General features: G+C 34.8%; 1 protein-coding gene across 5 annotated transcripts in view; it reads right to left on the reverse strand.

The window, feature by feature from the left end:
* Window positions 1–24674, reverse strand: part of MON2 (MON2 homolog, regulator of endosome-to-Golgi trafficking) — a 126400-nt gene that overhangs the window by 12208 nt on the left and 89518 nt on the right. For all 5 annotated transcript variants that reach the window (XM_030866417.3, XM_030866416.3, XM_070046383.1 and 2 more), the window contains 5 exons: window positions 21862–22052; window positions 15665–15725; window positions 14404–14527; window positions 11019–11226; window positions 8470–8552 (listed from right to left, as the gene is read on the reverse strand). In XM_030866417.3, coding sequence (XP_030722277.1) covers window positions 8470–8552; window positions 11019–11226; window positions 14404–14527; window positions 15665–15725; window positions 21862–22052 — 667 coding nt within the window. The remainder of the gene's footprint in view (window positions 1–8469; window positions 8553–11018; window positions 11227–14403; window positions 14528–15664; window positions 15726–21861; window positions 22053–24674) is intronic.

Raw genomic sequence — 24674 nt, forward strand, 5'->3', positions numbered from 1 at the left:
TGAGAATCTGCCTGCTAATGCAGGGGACATGGGTTCGAGCCCTGGTCTGGGAGGATCCCACATGCCGCGGAGCAACTAGGCCCGTGAGCCACAACTACTGAGCCTGCGTGTCTGGAGCCTGTGCTCCACAACAAGAGAGGCTGTGATAGTGAGAGGCCCGTGCACCGCAATGAAGAGTGGCCCCCGCTTGCCACAACTAGAGAAAGCCCTCACACAGAAACGAAGACCCAACACAGCAAAACTAAATAAATTAATTAATAAACTCCTACCCCCAACATCTAAAAAAAAAAATATATATATATATATATATAAAATATAAATTATCTATATTCAGACCAATTTAGTTAAAAAAAATCCAGCCAGACTGTGAGGTCAGGATCATAGCAGTGTGAAAAGCTCCCTTTGTCTCTTCCCTTCAATCTATAACGAGTAAAACATCCATAACTCAATAAAAGTATCTCTGCCCAATACACCAGGATTCCAGAGAATTCCACACATCTGTACAACTATACATAAGAGTGGATGGACTAGGAATTCCCTGGTGGTGCAGTGGTTAGGACTCCGCACTCTCAATGCCAAGGGCCTGGGTTCAATCCCTAGTCAGGGAACTAAGATCCCACAAGCAGTGTGGCCAAAAAAAAGAGTGGATGGGCTGAAACACACAGAGGAGGCAGGACCAGGGAAACAGTGGAGGTGGTGCCTGCAGTCCTAGATCCCCAGCCACAGCAGCTAAGCCTGCAGCCTCAGAAAACCTGGTAGCAGCAGGGCAGGTGATGCACATGACTCCAGCTTCTCAGCCACAGCAGTGGCTAAGGCTACAGGGAACTAGGCAACAACAGGGCCTGCAAAGTTATCCCTCCAGTCATGCAGGCACATATGACTCTGGCCCTTTGGCCCATAGCAGCAGCGTCCATGAAACTGATAACCCTGGATATGGCAAAAGCACCCAAGACCTCAGCTCCTCACCCCAACCACCCTCTGTCCCCACTGCACTGGACCCAGAAGCATGGATCCAGGAGATCCCAGACATGGTGGACACACCTGCTATCTCAGTGCCATAGGCAGCGACACCAGTAACAACAGCGACACTGGCAGCAGCAAGGTACCAGCAACCCTGAAAGCATAAGCAATGACAACAAGGGCACCAGACGACACCTCTAGCAGAGGCAGTGGAGGATGGAAAGTGCCATTTCTCAAATATAACCATAGGCAACTCAGGTAAGAGAAACCAAAAACTTGTACTATAGTGCCACCTACTGAAAAACAAAAGAAAGGCCTCTAATTACTAACCTGTTAAATTGTTAGAGTCAAGTAAAAAAGAAGCCTTACTAAAGAAAAGAGGTGTGAGTTACTTCAAATATATGAGAGGAACAACTCTTCAAGCACCATGAAAAACCAGAGTAATACGGTATCACAAAAGAAAACAAAAGTTCTCCAGAAACCAAACTTAAAATTAAACAATACTGCAATCTAACTGACAGAATTCAAAATAGCTGTCCTAAAGAAATTCAACCAGCTACAAGAAAACTCAGAAAGGTAGTTCGATGAGCTTAGGAATAATATTAATGAGCAGAGGAATACATTACCAAAGAAACTGAAACTGAAAAGGAACCAAACAGAAATTCTGGAGCCAAAGAACTCAATAAATGAGATAAAGAATGCATAAGAACATATGGGAAATAGAGCAGACCATATGGAAGAGAGAATTAGCTAGCTCAAAGATAGAAATCAAGAAATCAATACAAGTAGAAGAGGAAAGAGCTAAGATTTTTTTAAAATGAAGGAATTCTATAAGAACTATCCAACTCTATTAGGAAAAGCAACATCAGAATAATGAGTATCCCAGGAGAAGGGGACAGAGAATTTATTTAAAGAAACAATAGCTGAAACCTTCCTAAACCTGGGGAAGGAACTGGATATACAAGTCCATGCATCTAAGAGAACAGCTAATTACCTCAATGCAAAAAGACCTTCTCCAAGACATATTAAAACTGTGAAAAATCAATGACAAAGAAAGAATTTTAAAAGCATCCAGGGAAAAAAGAATGGTAACCTATCATTAGGTAACTCATTAGGCTATCAGCAGATTTCTCATAAGAAAATCTATAGGCCAGGAGAGAATGGAATGACATACTCAAAATGTTGAAAGATTAAAAACTATCAGCCAAGCATACTCTATCCAGCAAAGTTATCCTTCAGATATGAAGGAGAAATAAAGCCTTTCCCAGACAAACAAGCTGAGGGAGTTCATCAACAAAGACCTGCAGACTTGCCTTAGAAGAAATGTTGAAAGGAGCTCTTCTACTTGAAAGAGGTAAAAGTACACAAAACATTGAATAAGGTGATAATACAGACAAAATCTTTTAAATACTTAATTATAGCATGAAGGTTAAAGAGGAAAAAGCAGTAAAAAATAACTATAACTATTTTAATTTAGTAACAAAATCACAACATAAAAAAGGATAATTTGAGACAACAAAAAACACAAAAGGGGAATAGGAAAAGGACAGAACCTGTATAGGCAAATAACATGCTATCAGCAGAAAAAGAAATATTTCATCTATGAGACATGTCATAAACATCAAGGTAAACACAAAATATAAATCTAGAGCAGAGATTCAAAACATAAAAAAGGAGAAAACTGATAAAAACATCATAAAAAACCCAACAAATGAAACTGGCAGAAACACAAGGAAAGAGAAACAATGGAGATATAGACCAACCAGAAAACAAAAGATAAAGTGGCAGTACTCAGTACTCATCCATCAATAATCACCCTAAATGTAAATGGATTGAATTCACCAATCAAAAGACATAGACTGGTTGGATGGATTAAAAAATAAGGCCCAAGTACATGCTGTCTCCAGGAGACTCATGTCAGCTCTGAAGACAAACACAGGCTCAAAATGAAGGGATGGAAGATGATACTTCAAGCACATGACAGCCAAAAGAAAGTGGATGTACCCATACTGATATCAGACAAAATACACTTCAAGCCAAAAAAGGTAACAAGAGACAAAGATGAATACTATATAATGATAAAGGGGAAAATTCATCAAGAAGACATAACAGTTAATATATATGTACCTAACAGTTAATATGTATGTACCTAACATAAAAGCACCAAAATATATAAAGCAATTATTAATACATCTAAAGGGAGAAACTGACAGCAACACAGTAATAGTAGGTGACTTTAACACCTCACTTATAGCAATGGATAGATCATTCAGACCGAAAGTCAACAAATAAATAGTGGCCTTCAATGAAACATTAGACCAGATGGGCTTGATAGATTTATAGAGAACATGCCACCCAAATGCACCAGAATACACATTCTTCTCAAGTGTACATGGAACATTATTAAGGACAGACCATATGTTGGGGTACAAGTCTCAATAAATTTAAGAAGACTGAAACCATATCAAACATCTTTTCTGATCACAAATGGTATGACACTAGAAATCAACTACAAAAAGAAAGCTGGAAAAATCACAAATATGTGGAAACTAAAGAAACATGCTACTGAACAACTATTGGGTCAATGAAGAAAGCAAAGGATAAATTTTAAAAACACCTGAAGACAAATGGAAACAAAAATACAACATTCCAAAATCTATGGGATGCAGCAAAAGTGGTATTTATGGGGAAGTTTATAGCAATACAGGCCTGCCTCAAGAAACAACAAAAATCTCAAAAAATCTAACCTTACACCTAAAGGAACTAGAAAAGGACAAATGAAGCCCAAAGTCAGTGGAAGAAAGGAAATAATAAACAGCAGAGCAGAAATAACTGAAATAGAGACTAAAAAGACAATAGCAAAGATCAATAAAACTAAGAGCTGCTTCTTAAAAAAGAGCAATAAAACTGAGAAACCTTTAGCTAGACTCACTGAGGAAAAAAGAGAAGGCTTAGATGAATAAAATCAAAAACAAAAGAGGAGATGGACTTCCCTGGTGGTCCAGTGGTTAAGGCTCTGTGCTTCCACTGCAGGGGCATGAGCCTGATCCCTGGTTGGGGAACTAAGATCCCGCATACCATGCAGCATGGCCAAAAAAATTAAAAAAAAAAAAAAAAAGAGAAATAACAGATACCACAAAAATAGAAAACATTATGAGAATACTATGAACAGCTATATGCCAACAAAATGGACAACGTAGATGAAATGGATAAATTCTCAGAATCATACAATCTTCCAAGACTGAATCATGAAGAAACAGGAAATCCGAATAGACTGATCACTAGCAAGGGTACTGAAACGGTAATAAAAAACCTCATAAAAAAACAAAAATCCAGGGCCAGATGGCTTCACAGGTGAATTCTACTAAACATTCAAAGAAAATTTAATACTAATGCTTCCTAAATTCTTCCCAAAAATAGAAGGGGAGGGAATGCTTCCTAACTCATTTTACAAGGCCGCCATTACCCTGATACCAAAATCAAATAAGGACAAAAAGAAAAAAGAAAACTGCAAGCCAATATGTCTGTTGAACATAAATGCAAACACTGTCAACAAAATATTAGCAAACTGAACTCAACAATAAGTTGAAAGGATCATACACAATCATTAAGCGGGATTTATTCCAGAGATACAAATTAATTTCAACTGCAAATTAATCAACATGATACATCACATTAACAAAATGGATAAAAGCCTTATGATCATCTCAACAGATACAGGAAAAGCATTTGACAAGATTCAACGCCTATTTTTCTAATAAAAACTCTCAATAAAATGGATATAGAGGACTGTACCTCAACAATAATAAAAGCTGTATGACAAACCCACAGCTAACATCATACACAGTGGTGAAAAATTGAAAGCCATCTCTCTAAGATCAGGAAAAGGACAAGAATACCCACTCTCACCACTCTTATTCAACATGGTATTGGAAGTCCTAACCAAAGCAATTAGGCAAGAGAAAGAAATAAAAGGCATCAAAATTGGAAAGGAAGACATAAAACTATCACTATTTCTGGATGACATGATTTTATATATAGAAATCCTAAAGACTCCACCAAAAAACTGTCAGGAATAATAAATGAATATATTAAAGTTTCAGGGTATGAAATCAACATACAAAATCTGTTGCATTCTGTACACTAGCAACAAACTATCAGAAAGAGAAATCAGGAAAACAGTCTCATTTACAATCGCAGCAAAAAGAATAAAATACCTAGGAACAAATTTAACCAAGGAGGTGAAAGAACCTGTACACTGAAAACTATAAGACACTGGTGAAAGAAACTGAAGAAGATGCAAAGGAATAGAAAGATATTCCATACTCATGGACTGGAAGAATTAACATTGTTAAAATGTCCATATTACCTAAAGCAATCTACAGAGTCAATGTAATCCCTATCAAAATCCCAATGATATTTTTCACAGAAATAGAACAAAAAAATCCTAAAATTTATATGGAACCACAAAAGACCCTGAAGAGCAAAGCAATCCTGAGAAAAAAAGAACAAAGCTGTAGGTATCACACTCCCTGTTTTCAAATTATACTACAAAACTGTAGCAATCAAAACATCCTGGTATTGCCAGCAAAACAGACACACAGATCAATGGAATTCAGTTGAGAGCCTAGAAATAAACCCACACATATATGGAAAATTAATTTACATCAAAAGAACAAAGAACATACAGTGGAGAAAAGACAGTGTCTTCAATAAGAGGCGTTGGGAGAACTGGACAGCCAGACGCAAAAGAATAAAACTAGACCACTATATTACTTATCTTACACCAGACACAAAAATCAACTCAAAATGGATTAAAGACTTGAATGTAAGACCTGAAACCATAAAAATCCTAGACAAAAACATAGGCAATACACTCATTCACACTGGTCTTAGAAATATCTTTCTGGATATATCTCCCCAGGCAAGGGTAAGAAAAGCAAAAATAAATAAATGAGAGTGTATCAAACTAAAAAGCTTCTGCACAGTAAAGGAAACTGTCAACAAAATGAAAAGATTACCTACCAAATGGAAGAAGATATTTGCAAATCATTATATCTGATAAGGGGTTAATATCCAAAATACATAAAGAACTTATACAACTCAACAACAAAAAAACAAACAACTCTATTAAAAAATGGGCAGAGGATCTGAATAGACATTTTTCCAAAAAAGACATATAGATGGGGCTTCCCTGGTGGCACAGTGGTTAAGAATCCACCTGCCAATGCAGGGGACACGGGTTTGAGCCCTGGTCCGGGAAGATCCCACAGGCTGCAGCAACTAAGCACGTGTGCCACAACTACTGAGCCTGCGTGCTGCAACTACTGAAGCCCGCGTACCGAGAGCCTGTGCTCCGCAACAAGAGAAGCCATCACAGTGGAAGCCTGTGCACCTCAACGAAGAGCAGCCCCCGCTCAACACAACTAGAGAAAGCCTGCGTGCAGCAACGAAGACCCAATGCAGTCAAAAAATAAATAAATAAAATAAATAAATTTATTAAAAAAAAAAAAGACATACAGATGGCCATAGGCACATGAAAAGATTCTCAACATGACTAATCATTAGGGAGATGCAAATCAAAACCACAATGAAATATAACCTCATGCCCATTAGAATGACTACTATTGAAAAGGCAAGAAAATAACAAATGTTAGAATGTGGGGGAGAAAGGGAATCCTTATACAATGTCAGTGAAAATGTAAATTTGTGTAGCCACTATGGAAAACAGTATGGAGGTTCCTCAAAAAATTAAGACTAGAACTACCATATGATCCAGCAATTACACTTCTGGGCATTTATCTGAAGAATACGAAAATACTAATCTGAAAAGATACATGCATCCCATGGTCATCATAGCATTATTTACAATAGCCAAGAAATGGAAACATCAATGGATTAATGGCTAAAGACAATGCTCTATACACACACACACACACATATATACATATATATACAATGGGATACTACTACTCAGCCATAAAAAAGAAGGAAATCTTGCCATTTGCAACAGCATGATGGAACTTGAGGGTATTATGCTAAGCAAAATAAGTCAGATGGAGAAAGACAAATACTGTATGATTTCACCCATATGTGGAATATTTTTTTAAAAAAATAATAAACAAACCAAACCAAATAAAAACAAACACATAGATACAGAGAACAGAGTAGTGGTTACCAGAAGGGAAGGGAGATGGGGGAGGGTGAAATGGATAAAGGGGGACACCTGTATGGTGATGGATAAAAACTAAACTTTTGGTGGTGAGCACAGTAGTGTAGTATATACACAAGTAAAAATATAATGTTGTACACGTGAAACATATAATGTTATAAACCAATCGTACTCGATAAATAAAATAATAATAAACCACAAGGAGGTATCACTTCAAACCTGTTTGAATGGTGCCATCAAAAAAAGAAGAAATATTAAGTGTTAGCAAGGATGTGGAGAAAAGGGAAGCCTTGTGCCCTGTGCATGGGAATGTAATTTAGTACAACCACCATGAAAAACTGTATAGCGTTTCCTCAAAAAATTAAAAATAGAACTACCATATGATCCAGCAACTCCACTTCTAGGCATATGTCCAAAGAAAAAGGAAACAGGATCTCAAAGAGATAACCGCACTCCCAATGTCCATTGTAGCATTACTCACAATAGCCAAGACATAGAAACAACCTAAGTGTCCATTAATGGATGAATGGATAATGATGTGCTACATGTGTATATGTATATTTATATGTATTTGTAAACACACATATACACACACACACAACAAAATATTATTCACCCGTGAGAAAGAGGAAAATCCTGCCTTTTGAGACAATGGGATAGACCTGAGGGCATTATGTTAAGTGAAATGTCACATAGAGAAAGACAAATACTATATTATGATATTGCTTATATGTGGAATCTAAAAAAGCTGAACTCCTAGAAACAGAGGGTAGAATGGTGGTTGCCAATTCTGGGAGGGTCAGGGAAATGGGTAGATGTTGGTCAAAGGGTACAAACTTCCAGGTATAAGATGAATAAATTCCAGGGATTTAGTATACAGCATGGTGATTACAGTTAATAATACTGTGTTATATACTTGCAGGTTGCTAAGAGAGTATATCTTAAAATGTTCTCAGCACAGACAAGGAATGGTAATTGTGTGACATGATGGAGGTGTTAGCTAACACTTCCATGGTAAACATATTGCAATATAAAAAGGTATCAAATCAACAAGTTGTATACCTTCAACTTATACACGGTTGTATGTCAACCACATCTCAAAGCTGGGGGGAAAAAAGTCAGCAAAATTTGCTTAAAATAAAGAAAACATTACAAAGTAATTTTACTTAATTGATATCCTAATGGACTTGCTGCTTTGTTGTCATAAGGTCTGGAGAAAAATGTCTTATAGCTGTTATGCTCCTAAAACTCAGTTAACTTAATAGTAGTATAAAAATACAACACAAATAGAACATAAATGTTATAAATTTAGAATAACTGAGTTTCCAAGCACTTACCATTCTCAGGCTGAGTTTTCTTAAGTGAATCAATGAGAGTACTGACTGCTTTTAAGACAAATATGATTTCTGTTACTTGTTGCCTAAAAAAAAGATGGGAAATTATTTCCATCAAGATTTCAAGATATGCCATGTGTGTTTTGTACTAAGTTATACAAATAGACATACTCTGGAAAACATTAAACACAAAACAATGCAAAGTTAATATTAGTTTTAAATTCTTATAAAAGAAAATCATTTCATTAACATGTACTTCAGTGTGCAATTAAGATTTATAGTTATTCTAAGTTATCAACATTAAAATGGGGGAGGCAATCTACTCATGCAAATCTAAATTTATTAGTAAGGTATTTCATAGAACTACTTCAAATTAAAACACTGTACAAGATGTGCTTTTAAAACTTCTACAGCAGTTTTTCTTTTTTTTTTTTTAACTTATTAGTACTAAAAGAGATTTGCCAAAGCTTAAAGGGAAATAAAGATCACTATTACCCCCTTCACATATTTTATCATGCTGTGAAAAGTATCTTTAAAATCACAATAGTACTTATTTAACTTTCTAAAACAACAAATAAGAAATATGCTCAAAATCAACCCCAAGGTGACACTGTTTGGAGACATTAGCAATGAAGAATAAACTTGGAGTAAAGGACCAACAAGAGTAGTTTGATTTCTTTCTTTATCCTTGCAGAAATATATCTCTTCTGCTCTATAGTCCTCCCCCACACCCTACTCCTGGTATGAATCTGTGTTATCACTCAACAGATAAGATTTTCCTAATACTATGACAGGGTACTATTTCAAGCCTCCCTTTGTAAGTATACAAATATTTTATTGTGTTGCAGTGTAGCTTTTTAGAAAATAATGCAATAATACTGCATCAAACACAGGATGATACAATATAACAACTATAAATAAGACTCAATTTAAAGTAATAAACACTTAAAACACAAAAAATGAAGGAAAGCTGCTTTCTGAAATCGAATAATATCTTATACTCCAATAAAAATATTCCAATCAAGGCAACTCCATTACTGCTTTTCCAAGTATGCTTCAGAGGTCAATTTTAATAAATCAATTTTCAATCATGACAATAACCAAATTATTAACATGTCTTTGGAATGTTTTTGTATAAAATCCACTAGGAGGTATAATTTATGTTCTAGAAATTCAAAATACAGTGGATGCTAGAAGTAGAAATACAAATGGCAAATAAGCATTGGTAATTAAAAAAAGAAAAGAAAAATTTAAAAAAAAGCGGATATTTCTTCATTCATCAAATTTTTAAAAAGAAAAAATAAGTGATAAAGTGGCAAATAATTTTAAACTGCTAAAAATTGAGGGAAAAGACAGTCATATACTCCTGGGAGAAAATAAACTGATAGAAGTCTCTAACAGGCAATTTTTAATATATATCAAAACCTTTTAAAATGTCTGTATCTTTTGACAGGTCAATCCCAACTCTGGAGATTTATTCTAAGTAAATAAGAATGTAAACAAAGACTTAGGGTTACTGATTTACTGCCTTATGAGATGGGACCTGGAATGATTTTCCTAACTCTTTCCTGACTTTGATAACTTTGTCTTCCAATATTATTTTCTGTTTGCTTCTTTGATAACTTTGTCTTCCAATATTATTTTCTGTTTGCTTCATTTGCTTTGCCTTAACCTCTAACTTACACATTAAAAAATAGATTGGAGGGGCTTCCCTGGTGGCACGGTGGTTGAGAGTCCACCTGCCGATGCAGGGGACACGGGTTCGTGCCCCGGTCCGGAAAGATCCCACATGCCGCGCAGCGGCTGGGCCCGAGAGCCATGGCCGCTGAGCCTGCGCGTCCGGAGCCTGTGCTCCGCAACGGGAGAGGCCACAACAGTGAGAGGCCCGCGTACCGCAAAAAAAAAAATAGATTGGCAACATAACTGCAATTTATGATTGTATTTTTTGATGAATTCTGATATATACCCCAACTTTGATTAGCCTTGGCTTAGCAGAAAGACCTAGATCCCCTTCAACTGGCATGGCATGACTACATGAGAAGCAAATCAGTTTAGGTACAAGGGCTTAATTAAGCAAATTAGATGAAAAGAAGATCTAAGATATGGCTAGATGACTTACAGAGAAACCTAGAAATAACTGTAAAACAAATTAGGAAGTTCATAAAGTATGATTTATCTATTATTTTCTCTCTAGAGAGATTCACGATCATGTGTTCATACAGATCCACAAGTCCTTACCCAGAAATCCTTGAGAAGATATATTTTAGAATTCAATTTTTTTCGAATTAAAATAAGTAATTTGGTATATATACCATATATTACTTAACCTCCATAAGCAGTATGAAAAAGCACCCCATAATAAAACACAGTAATATATCTGCAGCAAAACTTATGAATATTTACACTGTATGGGATAAATAAAATTATAAACAGCCTCAGGTTAAGTTCAGATCACTTATGAAAACACTTGATTTCCAGAGCTTTTTAAAAGTATTAATAACTATGACAGTGTATTTCCTTCTTTAATTAAAAAAATACATATATACATATACCTTGGAAGAGGGCATTTACCACTTAATCTTTCATCCTCTATATAACGATGTAGTACATCTTGAGACCTCTTTAGAAGCACTGAGAGTGCCATCCGTGAGATGTAGCCTTCTTGAGGTGTTGTGACTTTATTGCTGAAGGAAAACTGGAGCAGTGTTTCAAAACACATTTTAGAAAATTCTTCTCTCAAACGAATATCAATCTCTGCTTCTGTAGAATTAACAATGTTTGATGGTTAATACAAGGTTAAATAAATACATCTTAATGACACGATTCTTAGCAAACTAGGAATAGAAGGAAATTCCTTAACTGATAAAGAGCATCTATGAAAAACTTATACCATACACACACACACACACACACACACACACACACACACACACACACACACACACACACACACACACACACAGAAACAGTTTTCCTCCTTGCAAGGTCAAAAAACAAGGCAAGACTATCCACTCTCATCACTTCAACATTTGTCTTGTCTTGGTCTTTTTATACACTTCTACAGCACTAGAGTACCTCTCAACAATCTTCTACATGGTCAAACTTGGAATAATCCGTTTGTCTGTCTGTTTCTTTTTTTCTCTTGGCAATATCTTCCCTGGACCCTGACCTCTGCTCCAGTCTGGACTAGTTGCTCTCTGGACATACTGTCCAGTTATATCCTGGAACTAGTCTTTGGCCTCACCCTGCGAGTTGTTTTTTTCCTCTCTTGTGTTATATCTTACTTTCTAGACCTCATGCTTTCCCTTTTTTTGATTTACTCCTTTGTTTTCACAAGGCATACTCTGTAGTACCTGAGGAAGTGAATGGGAAGTAAAAATTTTGAGACCTTACATTTCTGAAAGTGTCATTTTACTGTGGTACTCAAAGTGTGGTTCCTAGCAGCATCAGCACCACCAGAGAACTTGTTAGAAATGCAAATTCTCATGCCTCACCCCAGACCTACTGAATCAGAAACTCTGGGGTTACAGTCCAGCAATGACTTCACTCCAGGTGAGGATAATGCACACTGACATTTGAGAATTACCATTCTACACTCCTCACTTGGCCAACAGTGGGCCTAGGTATAAAACGCCATGTTAAAAATCTTTTCCATTTATGACTATGAAACCATAGCCTCAATGTCTCTGAGCATCCAGTGTTGCTGAGAATTGTAATGTCCTTTTGATACAACTCTTTTGTGTTTGAACTTTTTTCTTTTCTTTTTGAAATCTTTTAGCATCTTCTCTTTATTTCTATTATTCTGGTATTTCATGATGACATGTCTTATTGTGAGTCTTTTTTCTTTCACTATTCTGGGTACTGAGAGACCACTTTTAATCTGCAGAATTGTATCTTCAGTTTGTTTCTTTGATAATTTCCTCTCCTAGCTTTTCTCTATTCTCTCTTTCTGGAAGACCTATTGTCAGATGTTAGATCCCTCGGATCCATTTTCTTTCTTTCTTCTCATACTGTCCACTTGTTTGTCTTTGCTCTACTTCTGGGTTATATTTTCTTAATGTTTTCTTCCAACCCTCCATTGAACATATTTCAGCTATCATATTTTTAGCTTCTTTGAGCTCTTTCGTGTTCTGATTGTTCCATTTTAATATCATTCTTCTTGTTTCATGAATGTAAAATCTTTTATCTCCTTAAGCATCCTAATTATATATTTTTTTAAATAAATGTTTTCTATGGCTCTGCATTTTATCTCTTTCCTACCAGTTTCTTTCACCCTCTCTTCATTTGTTTTGGTCTTTCTCTTTTGTGTTGGAAGATTTCCTCAAACGCCTGTGAGCTGTGGCTGTCAAATCACACTTAAGAGCAGGGGACCAAAAATAATCACTGGAACCTCTGTGTTTATAGCTTGGTCTTGTTTATTAGCAGGAAAGACTCTGTATGTATATGTTTAAAGAAAAGTCCAAGTTAAAGCTGAGAAATTTGTGTCCAATGGTCAAGTCACTGGAAGAACATACATGTACCTTCTTTATCTTGGTACATTTAATATTATAAATGACAAGAGGTATCATCAGAAAACTGCTAGAAAAGTATACATGGTAACTTGGTAATCCTTATTTAGCTTAGAATATTTACATATAATTATAAACATGGTTCTTAAAATGTATTTTATAAAAAATTTATCTATAATTTTTAAATATTCTTAATAAAAAGCTGACTAAATTAAGATAAATGGACTTCAAAATTTTTTCTCTGAGGCGCTAATGTTTTCAAACCTGTACTTTACCAGATTAATTTTAAAAACTGTCTGGGCTAGGAAAAAGAACCAGTTTGTGAAGTAAGCAGTATCTAGTGGTCAAACTGTACATAGAAATGCTCTTTAAAGTGTTTACCACAGTTTAGTAGAATTTAGTCACAGCTCCAGTAAATTCTGGGGACAAAGGATATGAATGGCACAAATTTAGAACTTTTTAATTATCTCACCAAAAAAATCACATTATGGTGCCACGATTACATTTAACACTTGAGCATAGGTTTAAAAAAAAGAAATAATAGCAAAAACCAACTTACATCTCATCTCCCAATATGGTACATCAAAAGAAGCATGTGGTTCTTTTTAAGGATGAACTTTGGTCTCCAGGCTTAAGACTGTGGGCAATTATTTTCAACCTTTCTAAACCCATTTCCCCTCTGTAATACAGTAGAACCTATCCTCACAGAAATGTTGTGAGGGATGAGATTAATATTCTAGCATAACCCTGCACATTGTGGTCATTCACTAAATCTTAGTTCTAACAAATGTTAAGGATTTTTTTTTTTTTAATGAACTAGCTCTGCAATTATAGTCCTGAGAGGTTGGTATTAATATCTTTATTTTACAGATGACCAAACTGACACTTAGGGGGCTTCCCTGGTGGCGCAGTGGTTGAGAGTCCGCCTGCAGATGCAGGGGACACGGATTCGTGTCCCGGTCTGGGAAAATCCCACATGCCGCGGAGCGGCTGGTCACGAGAGCCATGGCTGCTGGGCCAGCGCGTCTGGAGCCTGTGCTCCGCAACAGGAGAGGCCACAGCAGTGAGAGGCCCGCATACCGCAAAAAAAAAAAAAAAAAAAAAAAAAAAACCACACTTAACCAACTACTAAGTGGCAGAATACACATTCATTACCTCCCAATAATCCATGACTTCACAAAACTGGTGATTTATGTCAGCCTGCAATGATTTAGGTGGATTCTATAAGTGCTTTGCAATTTAATTCATCACAGAATATTTACCACGTTTTCCCCTCATAAAGCTTAATATTCTATATCACATTCTTAACCATTCTCCTATTTACATTTACCACAATTGTAGGAGTAAACATTTCTAGTAGAAGTCAGCTTCTTCAAAAGTGCTTCAATACTTATTAACATTAAAAAAAATAAATATTGAAATAACATACCTGTAAATGAAGATGACTGAGAATGTATTGATCCCTTATTAAGCATAGTCATTATCTGACCAACAAATTCCTTAGGAATAAAATTGGCATAAGGTAGTATCTCAGTGCTGATAAGCTGAACTACCTAAAACAAAAGATGCAAATTCAAAGGTATTTTTTTTTCTTGAAAGAGACTAACTCAAATGATAATTTCTAGAGTAAAATTTAAATTTTATTTTAAAAGAAAATCAGTTAAAGAATCTTTCTTAATAGAAGTATACAACCATTTTAATGTTAATATGCAGGATAATAAGTCTGTTTCCCTCATCTGTCTTAGTAAATAACTTTATTACAAAATAGTCAATACTATAAACTGTTTACTATACAAAAACTTCAATAAATTTTGATCTGCAACATGATAAATGCAAAGAGAGCTCTGGAGAAAAAAATCAGCATATGAAATGTATCCATGTTAGAATAAAGTATCTAAAACAGGGTTAAGAACATGATTTAAATCTCCTTTTAGAACCATAAAAATGCGCCATTAAGAAGTTATATTCATTTTTGTTAAATAGTTTATTTCTAACATACAATGTGTGATTTTGCCTTTTGAAGAGAAAGAAGAAAAGTTTGAGGAGAGTTTTCAAGAGTTAACATAGCAATGGGACAAAAGGCAATATTTTGCATCTATATATCGATAGGATGCCTATGCTTTCTATGTAATTTATTTGATTTGCTTTATTTAAAAGTTCCCTTATCCCACTTAAAGGGAAAAAATAACCCCCCCGAACAAAAAAAATCCATAACCAAAAGCTACTTCTTTAAATTCCAGTTATAATCAGCAAAATATATTCTTTAAAAAAACATTCATTATTTACTTCTACATCTGGTTAAAAATAAAAAATCTGAGCAACTTATTGATTAATTTAAATACAAATATCTGATTTGTCAAACTATAAAGTATGCTCTCAAATACATGCTCACTGACTGATGGATTTATTTTACTAAACCAACTGTTTTTTAAAATTATTAAATGGACACAGCTAAGTATCTGGACAACACGCACACAGCACAAAGCTAACAAATATAAGAAATTAATTTTTTAAATGTCAGTGCTTTAAAAATTAAACTTTAACCTTTGTGTTTTAATGCTTTTAGGTTCAAGCTCAACCTATCACTTTACTTTTTTTTTTTTTTTTTTTAGCAATTTTACAGTTTCAACATTTCTACTATTTGGTTTTCATAAATGGTCACAGGAAAATCTTTTAAATAGCTTCCTCACCTCAACATCAATACTTTCATTTCTTTGAAATTCTTGAATAGAGAGGTTATCTGGAGGTATGCTAAAAGAAAAATAAATAAAAGACTTGATTTTTAAAGGTAAAATATCTCCTTAAAATACAAACAGAAAATAAAAAGAATTCAAGTATCAAAAAAATATATTTTCTCACCCAAGTTAGAACATTATCAGTTATTTAAAAGAACAGTATTTTTAATTAATTAGTATAAATGACTAAGCTAATTACAAACATGAAATTCTAGCTACAAAAATAATTAGTACAATCTTGAACTAAATAAAACCTGTAGAACAAAACTTCTTTTAATACTATGAATGAAAAACGAAGAAAAGTAAAGATACTATCATCTGGAGTTACAGCAAAAATTACCACTGTGACAAAAACTGAATTCACTTATATTGCCAGTAATTTCAGAGAAAGTTAAAAGAGCCTTGGTCAAGATGCTGAATTATTCATTCAGCAACAGCCCACTGCGCATTAATTTGTAATAAATACAATATACTAAATATCTTTACAGTAAAAGAGAACATCTGGAAAGAAGTGGACTGATTCAGACTTTCTAAAACAGAACAGTGTTCCAACAAGATCAGAATAAATCAACAGTTCCGAGGGAACCAAAGCTAATTCTAGACCCTGTGGCTCTGAATAAGAATGAGCAGTATAGTTCTATTAAACTTATGAAACAATGAAATATTAAGCACTTAAAAACAGCTGAGAATAGGATGGTAATGATTATAACAATAATAATGACAGCAAAAATTAGAAAGCCAGCCACTGTATTATGAGTTTTATTTACATTATCTCCTATGTTCCACAGTAACCACATGTATTATCATGTAATTGACAGAAGAGGAAACTGAAGGTTCGAATGGCTTAGTAATATGACCAAGAACACATCGTAAATAAATGACAAGGCCACAATTTGAACCTAGATTTATATGATATTTGAGCCTAAGTTCTTTTCTTTTATAAAAGTTATAAATGTAAAAACAGTATTATCATATTTAGATTTAGAGGTACAGTATAGAGTTTTGTATCTAGAGCTATTTTTGCTCTATTTGGTATTATTTGGTTTATCTAACCAAAGGTATTAAAATACACACACACACAAAGACAAATACCAACTGGCTAACTATTGTACTAATAAAAAAAAGCTTATCAGGAACATACAGTATTAATATTATTGGGATCACATATCAGAAACACTGAACCTTATTTTTTTTTTGAGACTTCCAATTTTTTAAATAGATTTCATTTATTTATTTGTTCATTTTTGGCTGCACTGGGTCTTTGTTGCTGCACGCGGGCTTTCTCTAGTTGTGGCGGGGGTGGGGCTCCTCTTCATTGCAGTGCGAGGGCTTCTCATTTCAGTGGCTTCTCTTGTTGTGGAGCACAGGCTCTAGGTGCACGAGCTTCAGTAGTTGTGGCTCACGGGCTCTAGAGCGCAGGCTCAGTAGCTGTGGCACACAGGCTTAGTTGCTCCGCGGCCTGTGGAATCTTCCTGGACCAGGGCTCAAACCCGTGTCCTCTGCATTGGCAGGCAGATTCTTAACCACTGAGCCACCAGGGAAGCCCCTGAACTGTAGTTTTAAAATATCTTATAATGAGGGAAGAGAGTAGCATACAAAGCTGAAAGGTTAACTCCTCCTAATCCTAGTGATCAATAAAATCAAGAATTTATTCAATTGTGCACAGGTTGAATCTTCTGATCTCAGAACTCACACTAATGTTTATTTATTTTAATTTATAGTTAGTATCCTTTCTAGATACTGTGAGCATATCAAAAAACATTGGTCGAGCTTTTAAAAACACAGATGATTAACAGAATTTACCTATCAATTATAAAGGGAGATAGTCAATACTGCAGGTACAAATGGGCCATATAAGATCCGTATAGTCTCTAAGCTTGAGGAGTACAGTAGTTAGTAATTAAAAAAAATTTTTTTCATGAATCTTTATTTGAAAGAAAAGAGGCTTCAAACTGATAAAGTATTATGTGTATTTTTCATCAGTTCTCTCTGAATGGTACATTAAAATTATTTTTTGAGATATAATTCATACACCATAAAATTCACCCTTTTAAATTGCACAATTCAGCTTTTTAGTATGTTCACAAAGTTGTGCAATGGTCACCTCTTTTACTTCTAGAACATTTTCATCACCTCCAAAGAAACTCTGTATCCATTAGTAGTCACTCCCCATTCTACCCTCCTCCCAACTCTGATAACCATTAATCTATTTTCTGTCTCTACTGATTTGCCTATTCTGGACATATCACATAAATGAGACCATATAATATATGGCCTTTTGTGTCTGGGTTCTTTCACTTAGCATAATAATTTCAAGATTCATCTATGTTGTAACATGCATCAGTATTTCATTCCTTTTTATGGCTGAATATTCCACTGTATGGATGTACATATCACATTTAATTTATCCATTCATCAGTTGAACATTTGGATTGTTTTCATTTTTTGGCTGTTATAATGCTGCTACAAACATTAGTGTACAAGTTTTTGTGTGAACACGTTTCATTTCAATTCTTTTGGGTAGTACTTAGTGATTTTTAACTGAAGGTCAACAGACTATTAATTGTATCAATTCCCACTAGCCCACGTGTCTTCTAGAGGACAAGTACCATGTTTTGGTACTCAAAGGGTGGCTGAATGAATTCCTAACAGACTTTAAGTGTCCACCAGGTTACAGTCCTTATGTTGCTCATTTTTAATTGTTTTTCTTTCACTCATTTAAACAATTCATTCACTTATGATAGTCCTCAGTGATGTCCAAAGCCTCTTGTTTCTTCTAGTTGATTTTGGTTTTATTTGTTTTCTTTGTTACTGTACTGTTGCTGTTACTGTATGAAAGCAGCTTGCAGACCATAAACAGTTGGGAAACATCACAGAGAAAGGTATGGTTATTCACACAGTCTTTGAGTATCAGTAATTAGGTTAAAAAACTTATAAATGTTCCAATATAAAAGATACTCAAATATTCATATTATCTAAAAACCTAAGTCATGCTATTCCAAACACTCTTCCTACTGTTCAAATACTACTACTGATAGATTTCAATTATAGAACATTGTGTATATGTGCCATAAAATAAAATTTAAAATCTAACAGTTTGTGATTTTCCAAAGTAATCAATTATTTGGAAAACAAAAACAAAGGCAAAATCTTCTCATGAAACTGTGAAAGTGTGCATGGTTTTTAAGTTCTCTTAGTGAGCACTGCATTTTTATCATCAACTAACTAATAAAAGCTTTCACTTTGAGCCTTAAGGTATTTTTGGACTATGAAATAAAAACTAAATTGGCTTTATCAATGTAAACTATTCAATTAAAAACACTGATTAAAACATTAAGTCAAAATACATAAAATAATTGTGGACTTTTACAAGTAGTCAAATCAGTTAATTTAGTCTTACAATTAAGGACAATGATGCCAACTGAGAGGAAATGACCAGTTCAAGGTGAACAGAAAGTAGGCGGCAGAGTCAAGAGTAGGCCACAGGTCTCCTGACTCTCAATACAGGGTATCTTTCTATTACTTCATGTAGTAGAAGGCTTAAATGTGTAACTAGAATAACCACAACTTAGAACACTGATTCTGTGTTACTTAGTACCAGAATTTAGTACCTTTATTTTTTTTCTAGCCATTTAAAAAAACCCCAAATTTAGGGGTAAATTTCCTAGTCCCAGTTATTTAAAGTTTTGGTCGTTAAGTTTTTAGTTTAAAATATAGCTGTTTCACGGTAAAGGATATGGATAATGTCAGTTTCTCTTAAGTGAAAGAAATAATGATTATGAGGATAATAGTAGGAGCAAGCATTTTAATAGAAGCACTTACATTCCAGAAACTATTCTAAGCATTCATTTAAATGATTTAATCCTCACAATAACCCTATGAGTTAGGTAGCATTACTATTCCTATTTAGCAGATGAGGAAAATGAGTCACTGAAACATAAATAACTTGTACAAAATATCACAGTTACAAAGTTGTACAGTTGGGATTTGAATCCAGGTAATCTGGCTCCTGAGTCAATGTTCTTATCCTCTATGTTAACTGTTTCTTAAACTGTGTGATTTTTCAACATACTCAATATACTCAAACCTTTAATGTAAGTAGGGCCTCCAACAGGCAAAATACTGTAATGAAATTATACTACAACTGCATGAATACAAAAATTACATAAAATGTTAATTACCTATTATTAGGCCTTTGTTTCTCTACCTACTTTCCTGTACACAAAGAAAGTACTTAAGAAACTGAATTTAATAAAATAAGAACAAAGCTTGGAAAATGAAGAATGTTCAATAAGAAACTTGAGAATAAGAAAGACGGTGGAAAGACTCAGTCATAGGAAAAGAAATTCTTAAAGAAGTTTTACTCATTTCAAAAAAACTGATCTAAGCTCATTCAACTTATTAATAGGGCAACATGCATATACAGACAGATAATTGAGAAAGAAAAAGAAAAGTTTAAATTTCTAAATCTGTTTGCTTCATACAAATTAACGTAGTGACATAGGCAACAGGGTCCACAAAGGAACTCAAATACCCAGGGTTATTTTAAAAATGAAAACAGAATTTGCTTAGATATGCTTTGTGAGTCACTATCATTTTCCTGCATATATTCAATACAAAGAATATGCTTGCATTGGTATTAATAAGATTTCTAGAGTTGAGAAATATATAAGAAAGCAAAACAAAGTCTGACCAGTTATGGAAACAAAAATTACGATCACATGTCATTACTTCCAATTCTGAAATATCAGATAAACCTCTACAGAGAAAAATGTAAGTTAACCTTCTGCATTCTACAACTTTTCTTTACTTAATAACTAAACCACATTAGAAAGATAGAAACTCTTCAGTTAAATCATTCTGTGTAGACTCATCTGATCATTATCAATATGCCAATGTAGGTTTTTCTTCAAGTATATGAAATTTATAATTTAAATGGTTTCAAACTAACAATTTTTAATGATTAAATAGCAGTGCATGACACATTCATCCTTCTATAGTTTTAAAGAATGATTAATGGGGCTTCCCCGGTGGCGCAGTGGTTCAGAGTCTGCCTGCCGATGCAGGGGACACAGGTTCGTGCCCCGGTCCGGGAAGATCCCACATGCTGCAGAGCAGCTGGGCCTATGAGCCATGGCCACTGAGCCTGTGCATCCGGAGCCTGTGCTCCGCAACGGGAGAGGCCACAACAGTGACAGGCCCGCATACCGCAAAAAAAAAAAAAAAAAAAGATTAATGGATAAAAAAAAATAGAAAAACTTTTGTTGTCATAGAATTTCACCACTATAGCACAAAGGAAAATTAGATTGTAGGAGTACTGAAGACTACCTACCTATCACAGCTATTACTGGTTAAGTCCATCTTTAGTAAAATGGCACATTTGAGATTAGTGCTGCCAAACGGAATTTCCTGTGATGATGGGAATGTTCAATGATCTGCAGTACCCACTAGAGCAACCACTAGCCACACATGGCAATGTTGAAACGTGGCTAGTGAGAATGAAGAACTGAGTTATTAATGTGACTTAGTTAATTAAAAATTTAAGTTAATTGTAGCTAGTGACTGCTGTATTAGATAGTACAGCTCTAGAGAGACTGCAGCAGACTCCTCATTCAAAAAATTCCGTATTCTAATTACCCTATTCTCATTCAGTGAGGGGTCAAAATAGCATCCTTAAGACACACCCTCAGTTGGAATGTATACAATGAAAATTACATTCTTCTTTGCAAAACTTAAACATCTTAAAGAGCTGTTCGTTATTACCAATGATCTTATTTATTCTTAAAAAAACTCATTTTCGGAAGTTGTTTTTCTCTTGTAATGCTAAATGGGCATCAGATTTTTAAAATGGACCTTCTTAACTTCATCGAGTTAAAACCATGGCTCCTTAATTATGATGCATTCATGTGACCTCATATATAGACCCCTGTCTTACAACCAAAACACTGTAAACAGCAAAAATCTCCACTGCTCACAGATAATGTACCCAGTGGATAAATGCCTAATCCACTTCTTCTTTGTATACAATCTAGCAATCTTAAGAGTCAATTACTTTGTTAATGAATAATGAGAAATACTGTTTTTAGAGCAATTACAGGTATAATGTGTACTTCTTGAAAGACTGTCTTAACTGTAAAAATGAATAAGCTGACCTTTTAGTAAAGAGAAAGTCTTCAAAAGTGTTGGCTAGTTCTGGCCACATACTGTCAAATTTTCCAGAAGAAGCATGCTGCCGGGCAACAGGTAGCCCAATAGAAAGAACTTTGAGGAGAGAAGATACTGCTAGTTTCCATGTGCTTTCGGAAGGGCAGGAATACTTCAAACTGAGAGGAACCCTAAGAGTCTGTGAAAATAAAGACAGTTTAAGATAAGTACTAATTAAAACAAACACACACAGCTTTAATTACTTAAAAAAAACTATAGCTGAGAGCAAAAAATAATAACATAGGTATTTTCATTTTAAATAGGATGTTATTTTCTAGAAAGACCAATTCTCAGACATGGTCCTCAAATCATACTGCCTAGAAAGATACACTTTTTTTTTTTTGGCCACTTCCCGAGGCATATGGGATCTTAGCTCCCCGAACAGGGATAGAACCCGCACCCTCAGCACTGAAAGCGCAGAGTCCTAACCACTGGACTACCAGGGAATTCCCTAGAAAGATATACTTTTAAGTCCTATGTCCATTTTATAAACAATGACCCTGAATAAGGATTGAATAATAACCTTTTTGAACCTCGGTTTCGCATCATAAAAAATAGAGATGTTTTCTGAAAAGTTAAGAGTAAGAAACTTACAATTTTGCAGCTTCTCCAACTTGACGTTATAAAATTAGAGCATTCTGACATAGTTCTCCTGGCAGAAAATAATTTGACTGATGGGGTTTCTCCCATCCAAGAGAGATCAATACTGCTTATATTTTTTCACTAATGGTTAGGTAAACATGGCCTAGAGTATCATTACTTTGAAGTCTTATACTTTATCTTTAGAATTCTTTGAATTTTATACTCTACACTAACATTTTAATGTATTTTTTTCCTTTTCCAAATATTTGAGAAAAGTTGATAATTCAAGAACTTGGTTTATTTTATCATTAACCCTTGAGAACACAGCACAGCATCTGAACTATGTCTAGTGACTAAAATATTGAGACTTACTTTTTAATTGGTCAACTTCTGAGACAGGTTGCTGTTAATCATTAAAGAACTAATTCAGTGGTTCAGAATGAATTTCTCTGGTCATAGTACTATCCAACAACTAGAAGACTAGACTGACGAAACTATCACAGTGAGTTACCCCAGAGCACCATCAATAAATAGTTTCAGCATACCGTTTGATAATGTGCATTAGACTGAAAATTCAGCTTTTATATAAAAATTCTAGTCTGAGAAAGATAAAGAGTAGATGAGATACGTTTTCATATTTTAATGTTATGGAGTGAACATAAAACCTGATTTCATCATCCTCCACACAAATGATTACTGAATACTCACACAGTGAATATGTGAACCATTACATATTAGCATGAAATGGGCCTCCACTAACAGATAATTAGCCTACCCAGAATCTATTTATCTCTTTCCCCTCCCCACATCCAGTTGGAAATTAGGGTAAAGAGATGATTAGTTTATTAAGCCAATCAATCTACTCCATTTCTCTGGCCATAATCACTGATTCAAGACTGGGCATGGGACTAAAGCCGATTCACTTGATTTTAGTAATTTAAGAAGAAGAATCTGATAAACACACACCTGCTACTGACATATAATCCCTTTATTAGCCTACAACTATGAGAAGAAACATAGTTAGGATGCAGTCAACCCCCTGGAAAGCAGAACAGGGAAAAAAATTTTGGTTTTTGGTGATAGTACTGAACCACTGGATCAACCAATCCTAAAGCCCTCCATCTCTGAATTTTCCAACTAAGCCTGTCCCTTTATTGTTAAAGCTAGTCAGAGCCTGAATTTGTGTCATACGCAAACAAAAGAATACTAAATTATACACCGGCCACTCTGAATTAACATGTTATAACTCAAGATTAGATAAATGAAAAGTATGGTTTACTACTAGATTAATATTTTACCAATGTCAAGGGAATATTAAGCACAGCAAATATATTTGATTTATACATTTATTTTTTAAAATATTTAAGCAACTAATACAGAGATTGGCACATAGTATATACTCAGTAAATGTATACGGAACTGGAAAATTCAGTTCTTGCTGTCACGAGGTTCACAATTTCTGAGGAAGGAAGAGCCTTGTCCAATTAACCACAATGCAATGTAGTAAGTGGCATCAATGAAGTGTTCTGGAGTACAGAAAACTGATTATTTAATTCCTTAAAAAATACAAACTGATTCATGTCACTCCTCCATGTTCAAACCTTCAATGGTTAAAGAATAAAATCTGATGCCTTATGATGGCTTGTAATACCCATAGCCACTTTTTCAGACTTATTCCAGGCCCTGCCACCTCCCTAAGTGGGATTTCTCAACACTGCTTTAAAAATATACCATGATCTTTTATATTGCTTAATTGATCTACATCTCCTTCTCCCTTTTTGCTGGTACTCCTTCTTCAAATGTTACTTCTGTTAATCCTTGCCAAGATCCCCTAGGCAGTTATTTCCTTGTCTGTTGAGGGAAGGGGGAACCTAACTTTTTATTCAACACTGACTACTTGGCAAGTATCATTAAATGCCATATCTCAATTGAATCTCTTAATGGTTAAGACATGAAATTTGTACTGGTATTACCCTTCTTTTACAGATGAGAAACACTCTCAGGCTCATCTGCCCCAAAATCATAGAGCATCCTGTCCTAAGAAACAGGATGCTTATTGTCTTATGTGGCAAAATTTAAGAATCATAAAAAATCTAATGCACTCTTACTTTAAAATATTTTTCATTAAAAAAACCTTCTCGTTTTAAAAAAAACGGCTTCCTGGGCTTCCCTGGTGGTG

Source organism: Globicephala melas, chromosome 10 (assembly GCF_963455315.2).
Source record: "Globicephala melas chromosome 10, mGloMel1.2, whole genome shotgun sequence".
NCBI lineage: Eukaryota > Metazoa > Chordata > Mammalia > Artiodactyla > Delphinidae > Globicephala > Globicephala melas.